Below are 10,925 nucleotides of genomic sequence, written 5' to 3'. Positions count from 1 at the left end.
ATTTATTGTCTATAAAATCGTGTAATTAATGTTGCATTCTTCAACGTATCGAGAACAAGACCTCGCGTAATTGAAGCATCGCTTGTATGTCAGCGAAACGTGACGCAATGTTAATAGATGGTATATAATTTAGCGACTAATATCATTGTAGACGATAACCACGCTCAAGACAGTAATTGTGCTTGCTCTGTCTGATTAAGCATAATTATAATGCAGAAAGAAATGTCTCTAGGTCACTGTGCTACAACGATCAACGAATTCCTGTTTGAACCGTTCCCCGGAATATATTTCTAAGGTTTTGTTGAAATTTCCGACAGATTCACTCTGTATGTTATTGAAAGAATTTCGATAGGAATATTTATGCTTGATACTAATGATACTAATAAAAAAATTGTAACACACCCGTTTTTTATATTTATTTTAAATTTTTTAATTCAACAATTAATAATATCAAAATAATTAATATAAGATATCTATACGTATACATACGCATGTATAATAATTTAATAATTATATGTTCTATGCCTAACAATCGTATGACCAAAGTCAAAAGCATAATTAATATTGTAAAAAATTGTTTTAACAAAAGTCACTTGACAAAGTACACTGCTTAAGTAGAAAATGTTTTATTTACTTGTTTATCAGTCATTCGTGAGAACAGTAGAGTTCACCTATAAGCGCCGCATAATAAAGTCATTAATTTTAATTACAAATATAAATAATTAATGGAATAATATCCAATCACAAGATAATTAAATTAATTACGTTGATAAGTATAGGTATAGTATCTATATTATAATTAATGAATGCGTAAATACGTACGATTAGACTGTATCCGCGAACAGGATCTAATCTATCTTTACCCGATTTCCGTGAATCGCAGATATCGGGAAAAAAGATTTGCCTCATTACAAACTTTATATTTCATGCTAAAATTATTTTGTATCATTGCTACCGTCACATATGTGCCAAATTGTTAATTAGATGCAGGAAAAGTAATCTTTACATTGATCTCATAAAAATCTCATTATATTTATGTGTTACAATATTTAATTACACAAATTTTATATAATTTTAAATATAAAAATGGTAGCGATTTGTACTCGAATGCAAAATTTATAAATCGTAGCATGAATTAAAAAAATGTATAAATAATTTCTTAAATATATAATGTTCATTAGCGACACATGTCTGTTGCATTGATAATCTTTTGGGACTTATAATCAGCTGGGCTATTGTTAAATCCATTGATGCTTCATTATCGCCAGTTTTACGATTAATGCAATCTCAACGGTGTATGCTTCGAAGCAACAAGAAGAGGGAAAAAATATCACGCTGTTCGTACGCTCCATCTTCTGCCGAGAGTAGACGCCCTTCGTGAAGGATTAATGGGCGGAGCAAAGGACGTCCTTTGCTGCCAAAGTGTCGTGACAGGGCTCGCGCGATCAGCCGATAACCGAGAAAGCAGAATCCACCAAAATTTCGGCCAGAATGGCCCATAATTTTAATGATATCCTGGATGAATGGTCAAAAAAAGATCATGTAGCCCAATAGAGGTCAAAGACTCGAGCTATCTGGGCATAAACAAATTTTCCGCAGAGATGACTCTGACCCACCTAATCATAGGCTTATTGATCTCATAGACCCAAGCTCAGCGAATACTGATGTACATTTACATATCATTTACTCCCGTATACGCACATGTTTTTGTAGTAAGATATGCTTGAAGAAAAATAGAAGCAAGATACAAACTGATTTAAAAATAAGATAACTGAAAAAACTATAAGAATAAAAATAAGAATTACACGTGTTTAATATAGATAAAACAGGATAGAGCAGAAGCTAAAACTCATCTTTTACTTATACCGCTAATTAATTTAAAAAAAAATTAATAAGTTGTATTATATAATATGTTAAACGCGTTAATATATAAAAGAAATACTATAGATTTCAAGAAACCGAAAATTTAAAAAGGTTGGATGGATTTCTTGAGAGGTATAGAATAAAAAATTTTTCTCGAATTTATCGAAAAACGACTTTAAGTTCATGAAAATAGTAAACGTAGTTGCAATCTACCTTTTCTACATATAGATATAAACGAAATTTTTGAAAAGATATAGATATCATTCCAGAAACTAAATAGACTCTTTGCGTGCTCGTATATCCAAGACTATCAGCTCCAGAAGAGTATATCCACGAGTAAACGGCTCATCTGAACTCAGCTCGACTCGTAACAATCGAAAAGTCAAGTGCTCAACAATTGGAATGTTACTCGTCTCTCACCTCCTGTCACAGGGAATCTGATAGCGCGATTTAGTCAATGAATCAAGCCGCAAGCGAGTCGAAAAGAATAACAGACGTAATTCCGCGACGCGTAAACTCGACCGATGGTCTCTCTAGTCTCTTCTCGGAGGTATATCCCCGACGATATCAGTTGGACCTAATACGCGCGACGAACGAACGGACTTCCCCAGGTATACAGAAGAACACCTCCGCGTTGTCGGTCGCCCCGAGGGCGTCCGGGTGTACACAGGCGTGGCCCCGTTCACCCAGCAACTCCCATTTGGATACCATAATGGCCTCCGCGGCGCCAATCGCCGTCGCGGATTTCACGTACGGCCGGTGGGGAGCGGCGCGGCGCGCCAATCGCGCGCGCGCCTCACGCTCGCCATAGGCGTGGCCTTGAGTAGCGCCACCGCGGCGACTTTCAGAAACGGTGAGCCGGGCTCCGGGGAGAGGCTCCGGCTTCATTATGTATCATTATACCGGTCCGCGCCGCGCGGTGTGCACTGCAGTTACTGGGAACCAGGCGCGCGTGTGTGCTTTTCTCTCTTCTTCTACGCCCTGGTTGTCGTCTTCTTCCTCCCTTACCTTCTTCGTCTCCAGTACGGGTACGTCCGCCGCGTATACACGCCGAGCGTGTGCACGATACGCTCGTCGGCCAGGTAATCGCGGCACGGCGAGCGTGTAAAAACCATACCCGTCGCCGAGGAGGTGCGCGAGCGCGCGCTCGTGTCGCGGGCGTTTACGGTCGTACGGCGTGCAATTAAATTGGCGCGGACGAACGCGAGTGCCGGAGTATACCGCGATACGAGGCGCGGATAGATTTTCGGCTCCGCTCGTGCAGGATCGCGCGACGAATCGCGGGATTTTCGTCGATTCGCGCGAACGAGATCGGCGGACCTTTGGCGCGGCAACGACGCTCGGTGAACGTCTCGGAGACTGTGTGCTGAAAAGTGATCGAGTGACGTCTCGCGGCTGCACTGGTGTGACGTTGTTACGCGAGTGAAGAGGACCGATATGCCGACGGTCTGGTCACGCCGTCGCGGCGCGTCTCCGTTTGAAGGCCGAGCGACGACGAGCTGACGCACGGCAACCGGACAGTAGCATCGATCCCCGGGGAACTCTCTTTTTGGCCTCTCTCTCTCGACTACCTATCCACAGTGTTTCCCGCGAGGACTACGCGTGTGTAGACGTGAAGTGACTCAAGTGGACAAGTGTGACAAGTGGTGTCCGAACTTGACGAACGAAAGCGTCGGAATCGTGCGAGCGGCGACACACGGATAAGTACGTGCGACAAAAAGACCGCCTCTGAAACAACCAAAAGTGAATAACCGTAGTGAATCCTCTCTGGGAGATAAACGACAAGTCGTAACGTGATAGTGCAAATTGAGAGATCGCGAGCGACATCCCGCCGTGTAAATTCCAGAAACTGAGAAGTGGAACTGGAACTGAAACGCCCGACGGTTAACTCCTCGCTGACCCGATGACACCCCGCGGCTCTTCCGACGCGCGGTCGACGTAGTCGTCGATCGAGGGAAGAGCGCGCGCTCGCGCGCGCGCGCGCACGTGCAGGGTTAGGCCGCTCGTCGCAGAGAGAGAGAAGTCCCAAAATTCGGGCCCCGTACGGAGGGCACGCGACGGTCGCGGCGGCGACGACGTCGTCGGCGAGCTCGGCTCGGGTCGCGGGCTGTGGCGGCGGCGGCATCGACGTTGAGTTTAAGGTGGAGCGTCCGGGCAGCACGACGACGCTCAACTTCACGGACCTGGGGAGCCCATTCGGGGCGGGCGACCCCTGTCCGTCGAGTACCCCGACCCCGAACAGCATGTCGGGCGGCGGCGGCGGCGGACCGGCCGGGGGCGGCGGTGGCGGCGGCGGCGGGGGCGGCGGTGGCGCCGGCACCGGGGGCGCCGGCTCCGACATGGAGCAGCATCTTCATCACGCCGGCCTGGGCTCGGTGACGCCCGGTCCACCCGGCGGCAACGGCGGCGACAGCACGACCTCCAGCACGCCGGTCTCCCAGAGCGGCAAGTCCGCCTTCATCGAGCTCCAGCACAACAACCTCTACAATCCGGCGAGTCTGCGGAGCGGTTACCCGGGCGGGCACAATGTCCCGGGCGCGCATCAGTTCTCGCATCAGGTCGGATCGTTGGCGCATCAGGGCTCCGGCCCCGGCAGCGGGAATCAGCAGCACGCGGACGCGGGCTTTCCCAGTCCCAGATCGCTCGCCGGATATCCGTTCGCGCCCATGCACCAGCACAACGCCTACGGATATCACATTGGAACGTACCCCCAGTGCCCCTCGCCGCCCAAGGACGGTGAGTACCCCAACTGTATGTATTCGCAGCCTTTTTTATTCCTACTTTTAGATTACGTACATCTCTAGCAGTTAACTCGAATCGATGAGATCTCCGTTTCTCGCGGTCGCCGACTGCCGCGACTGAGATCAGTGACTCCGTGCCGACGGTGGAATCGCGAAGAAGCATGATAATTAACGAAGTAAATTTTGTGCTTGTCAGTGCGCGAGTTAGTGCTAGTGCAAAGTGGAACGGAGATGTCATCGAAGGGCTCAAGATGAAAGTGCTGACTGCCGATGTGTCGCAAAGAAACGTTTGTTGCAACTCAATAATCGATCATCCGGCAACAACGAGTCAGAAGTTCCAATGCCATTTTTCGCGTCGGGGAAACATCAACGACCCGAGATAAAAAACCTAGCATGTTAGCTCGAATATTCATCTTGAGCCTCTCACATCGTAGATGTAGATAAACAGATATAGAGATCTTTCGAAGTCGTTCATCATCGGCACGCTGATACGCGGACGATTTCGAGTCGCGAAAGTGAGCATCGTGCCCCAGAGTCGTAACATTTGTCAGGAACGATACGGTCATCTTGACACGTAGCAAAATAAGACGGCGACAGGCGTTTCCGGTGGGTCACCTGTATCTCGCGCAGCGGTCGCTTTGTTATTACGACTTTTTTTTTACACATCAGTAGGACTTCAGTGCCGCTCGGCCGAATGTCTTCATTCGCTCAAGTAAATTTCCGCGCGACGACAAATGGAACGTCCACGTTCACGGTTTTGCGACGTAAAGCACAACAATCAGATGCGCTGTTCCACCGATATAAAAAGGAAACAAACTTACTGCGATTCGCCCGCTCGGTTTCCGTTTGCGGCTCCTACTCCTGCCGAGTTTCCCGAGTCACTGAAATCGCACCGCTGTTTCCATACGTGACTTTTTTTTAGAAAATGTATGGTACGGAGACATTTGAATGTCTTCATATCCTTGTCCCCATTGTAAAAGTGAGATTTAAAAGGAGCTTAAAAAGAAGGTTCAAAAAGAACTTTAAAAAGAAAAAATGGAGCAAGGACAAGTAAAGGCATTTGTAAAATGTTAAATAAATTTCCCCAGCCTTCTCCTGCTTGTGTCTAAACGTATCCGAAGAATCTAAAGTAGCAGGTAGTAGCCGGTCGACGTCCTACCTATGCTACGGTACAATGCCACGAAGCGAAATAAGATATATGACTGGGAATCCACTCAGGCCACAAAAAATTCCGTAAAGCTTCTAACGGACGAGACAAAAAGATTCCGGATCAAACGGGAGCAGTTGCGACTTCTTCTTCGGGAGCTGGCATAGAGGCTTTCTTTCGGTCACTTCGCTTCTTCTCGCATGTTTTTACCTTCCGGAATCGCATTAGCACGATGTAATCGCGACTTTTATTTTACGCGCGAAATCACGAGTCAGCTAATTACGATCATTATCGGATTCGCCCCAAGTTCGTCGTGGATCGCGGAATCGCTCGAGGCAACTTGTGCACGATGTTATAATAACTAATTTTAGAATGTGTTTTTAAACTGGTTATCGTTAGATTTCGAAAAAGCTATTTATCTCAGGATGCTAATTAATATCAACACGTAAGATGAGGAAAATAAAATAAGTAGAAAAGTCAGGATAAATAATAAACGCATTTAGCTTCAATTGTTTACCTTGACGACAGATTGTCTCGTTACGTAATAGGAATTTCTATTTTATTTGTCTGTTTGAATACGTCTAACGCGGCTCTCTCTCACATTGGTCTAAACCACTCTAAACACAATGCGGCTGTACGTACATATCCGCATCGCGAAATCGCGTGATCGAGATAACTTATTTCGCCCGAGGAAGTCTGCATGCCACGAGGCTCCATGCGGCGACGTTTGCGCTGCTTTTTCTCGGTCGATCGCATTTTCAAACACCAGCACCGGATAGAGTGGCCGTCTGGAAATATTCTGAAGCCGCGGCAACATTCGGCGAATAATTTATCACGGCGGAGACATGCGCGCGCGATGTGTGTAGAGCACATATCGAGGAATTCCGTTGGCGCGCTTAGGCAAACGTTCTCGCAGGAGCATAACCGACCGGGATAGCGGCGACAGTCAGTTCGTATACCCTCTATCCCGCGGTCTATGAATTCGTAACGACTGCCGCGTGTGTCCGCTACCGCGGCATGTGGCAACCTCTCTCCCTCTGGAAGTCCGGCAATTCTGCGTAATCCATCGCGAGGACAACCCCTCGCTGCTTCGGCGTGCGGGCAATTTTCGTGGCGCTTTTCTGGAAAATGACCGGTGATCTCGCGACGAAAGCCGTGAAAGGGTTCGCTGCGCGCGGCAGGTTGACGGAACTTTTCCGCCAACGGGAAGAATCCGCGTGCCATCCGCGGGCGCGGATGCAATTTTACTCGCTCGCGGCGAACGATCGGCGCCAGATCGGCCGATCGTTCGTCAGGGGGTTGAATTCTCACGCACGGAGGGTTGCGACGCGCGGAAAACTTGTGTCTCGCCCTCAAATTGCCCGATCATTTTCCTTCGCTTACTTATGCACGGCTCTCTCACTTTTCACAAATCGCACAGTGGCAAACTGCATATCCTCGATCTGCTTCGCGAATTGCATCGCAGGAACTTCATCGAAGGGTTGACATAACTTCGGTATTTTTACGGAAAAGTTTTCTCGGGGTTCTGATAGAGCGGACAGTTACGTTATTGTTGCGATATCTCAGGAAAATGTACCAGAAGCGAAGATACGCAAAAACGAGTGCATAATGTAAAAGTTGATATGACAAAGATTACGACACTCGCGTTCACGTCGATTTAATTAATTGAATGAAAAAATATGAAGTCACAATCATGATCTGTCTAATTGTTAACGAGCACGCTCTGTTTGTATATGTCGCTTATTGGCAGAACGATTCCGTCATTTATCCTGGCGACCACAACTTAACTTACGATTATTTCAGAACGATTTTTGATTATCCGGTTAAAATAATAGTGACGCGGTAATTGCACGAATTTGCAATACCTATTGTAATAAATTACTTATAATTTATGAGTAATCGATCAGAGCAACACTTGTTCTTAAAGTTACGGTTTATCATAATTTTTATGAATAATTGAATAAAATTAATTCGAGAAATAATTGATTATTAAAATTATTATCCACAAGAAAAATGGAAGTACCAATGACATTGTTGATGTTAATTAACAGTTAATAATGTTTCGTTAAAAAATGTCCAATTATTGCACCATCAAAACTTCTTTAAAACATCACGCGTTTCTAATAGCATTAATTAATACCGTCTAAAAATAATTAATAAAAATAGAAGTAAAAAAAGGCGTTATTTTTTAAAATAGCTATTACTTGCATTTCTTGCAGTAACAAATGAGGCGGATAATACGTATAAGCTGGTGATATGAAGAGTTCAGTCAACTGCTACACATTGCGCAAGTGTTTAGCTAATAAAATATTATCACTATACCTTTCACGAGCGCGGTGAATAAACTGTAGTAGAATAATGCACTTCATAAAAGTGATTTATAACAAAATCGTCCGCACTTACGCTCGGAAATCAATCTTTTGATCATTGCATCGTCACGCATGAAATAAAATCCGTGAAGCTAAGCGTACTTACATTAATATGTGAATATAATGGCGGCATTAGTTGAAACAATCGGTATATCACTTGTCGGAAATGTCGTCGAAATTTCTTATCACGCACACGTGTTCTCCCGATAAAGATACTTTCATTGCGCTTACTCTCTTTCTCTCGTAATCAACGTGCGTAAATTCGCGATTGTAACATCGGCGCAATTACGAGCGTTCTCTTAGAAGCTCGGCTTGTAGGTGTAGAGTCGTGCTTCGGCGGCGACGTCGCGATTATCGCGGTTGTTCGCGACGTTAACGCTCTTAGACTGCAGTTCGACCAACGCTAATGAAGCTGTCCGGGATTATACGAGCATCCAGCGAGCGAGGAGCCGCGAGAGCGTAAAGGAGGGATTGTCCGCGCGTACGCAGCTTGTCGAGATCCGCGGCGAGGTATATACCCCGGCGCCTTTGCGCACCTTTTGCGACCAATCTTATCGTCGTGACAAATGAACCGGCCATTAACTGGCTTGTCCGTGCGTTCGCGTCACGCCCGTTGTCCTTCTTCCCTTCGAACGAACGCTGGAACGTGGCTGAAGCTGGAATCCAATTAGCGGGGGCTACTCTCTCGTATCAGACGGGGGGCCCCACGGTATCTCGCATCAGTCACCTGACGTCCGACCGCCGTCCGACTTAATCCGGAACGGTCGAAAGACAATGCGTGCCCCGGGTCCGAATGATGGATTAGGTATTAAACGGTTGTTTTCACAAGGATTAGGTAGATACACCGACCCGAAGAGCGCGCTGACCTGGCCTTTTCTCAAACTCAGCCGACCCACGCTTACAAATTAGACGAATTGCTCGAATTTGTGAATTCATGTTTTTTCTAGAGATACTCTCTTGAAGATACTCTTGTAGCTATTTGTTTTGTAGTCTCTAAATTCTTAAAATAGCGGCGAATGTCTAGAATTTATAAATGGATAAGCCTAGTTTAACCCTTAAATGCCACACCTCTCAAGAATCTCGTAAATGACACATGGGGTCTAAAAGACCCCAGCATGAAAAATGTCTCCTTACTCATTGATTTTTTGATATTTAGTTATGAAAATTATTTTCAATGTTGTTCAAGGTTTAGAAAAGAGAATAAAATGCTTATATTGTTAAAATTTCAATTTTAACATAGTATAAAAAATTAAGTAAACTGAGTACTGCTAAGTGTACAAACGGGTAGGTCAATCACTCAACTATCATCAATGGGAGCATGAGCTCCATTTTTGGGGAGAACATTTGAAAATATATCGATATAAAGGGTCTGGGGTCCGCTGGACCCCGGGTGGCATTTAAGGGTTAATAGAAACATATTCGAGAATTTGAATGTATCGATTAATCCCAAAGATACGAATCTGGTTATTAAAAGACATTTCAGATTTTAAAAAAGTAAAGTACGCGTAATAGAACGGCTTATTTAGAAATTATGAGTTAGGTAACTTAAACTCTAAACCTTTCAATCGAATAATTACAAATTTCTCAATAGCAGCCTCCGGCCGAAAGAAAGGAATGTGTTTTCACAGTTTCCACAGTTATGTACGCCAAAATACAAAAATGAAATCGGGGGAGCTTTTTCATCGTTCCTCGCGCGCAATGTGGTAGCGATGTGGAAATACAAGATGTCGGTTCAGAGCGACAATGTTAGACAGGCTGCGTTAAGTCCAGCCTAGGGCAGAGACGGACACCTTGTAATTTCGAGTTCTTTGGATTGAGAGCCGCGCACCTACCGTGTGATTATCAACGTCGCATTAATCGCTCGGTGGGCTTATTATCATACGTTCGGTTTGATTACGCGGACTCTAAAAGAACCTTCAGCGATGCGAGGCGGTTAAATACGCGCGCGCGTGCGCTCACCGCCGCAAAGTGCTACTTTGCGGCAGTTTCTGCCGAGTGCCGCTGCCGCGCACTTTGCATACGCCTCGGCGTTAAAAACCATAACCCTAGCCTCTCTATCCTATATCCTATCCCCTCGCAGAATGTGAGCTCCCGCAGAACGACGCGCATCCAGAGAGAAGAGAGCGCATCCATAAAACAGTACCTTCGTCTGTTCACGCGCGCGCGGAGTTACACCCCGCTCGGTCGACATTGCGTCGCCTTTAATCGGCTATAATTAACAACGGGAGCTCGTAATCGCGGCTAACGCTTCTATAAAATTTATTGAGCGCTATGTCACGCGTCGATACATCGCGCGACGGTGTTAACTGGTTGCACTATGATAAAGGGGAGGAGCTTCTGAACGAGAATTTCTCGATAAAAGAATTTATAAAGTACATTATTTCTTTGAGTTTCTTCGTCTTTTACTTGAATATTTTCCAGATTGATTCTAACTACAGTTATATATGTGACGAATCTTATAAATAAATAAAAATAGCAAAATAACACATTTACAAATATAGTATAGATAATAACTGTGTCTTACACTGAAAAGATTTTAAGTATTTAAATTAACTTTTGATTGTCAGAAACGAATACAATATAATAACTGTCGGGAGGAAATTGAAATTAACTTCTGATTATCAGGAACGAGAAGTAAATGTCATGATTAAAATATCAGTAATTAGATCTAGGTACTCTTTGTCATATTCTCAGTGAGTTGAATCATAACGTCAGAGAGCTGAGGGCGCCTACGCGGATATTAAATATCGCATACACGCCCAGTATCGCCTCGAAATTGCACGGGAAAGATAAACACGAGCGCAA

General features: G+C 45.1%; 1 protein-coding gene across 4 annotated transcripts in view; it reads left to right on the top strand.

The window, feature by feature from the left end:
- The first annotated feature begins 2,752 nt into the window (after positions 1–2,752).
- Dll (homeotic protein distal-less) overlaps positions 2,753–10,925 on the top strand; it is an 83,171-nt gene continuing 74,998 nt past the window's right edge. For 2 of the 4 annotated variants that reach the window (XM_071777714.1, XM_071777711.1), the window contains exon 1: positions 2,753–4,599. In XM_071777714.1, coding sequence (XP_071633815.1) covers positions 4,107–4,599 — 493 coding nt within the window. In that variant the 5' untranslated portion in view covers positions 2,753–4,106. Of the gene's footprint in view, positions 4,615–10,925 lie in introns of all 4 variants that reach the window. The other 2 variants (XM_071777713.1, XM_071777710.1) reach the window with 1 other exon arrangement.

This window comes from Temnothorax longispinosus, chromosome 5 (genome assembly GCF_030848805.1).
Source record: "Temnothorax longispinosus isolate EJ_2023e chromosome 5, Tlon_JGU_v1, whole genome shotgun sequence".
Lineage (NCBI taxonomy): Eukaryota > Metazoa > Arthropoda > Insecta > Hymenoptera > Formicidae > Temnothorax > Temnothorax longispinosus.
Note: the sequence above shows the minus strand (reverse complement) of the source record. Positions and strands in the feature narration are given on the sequence as shown.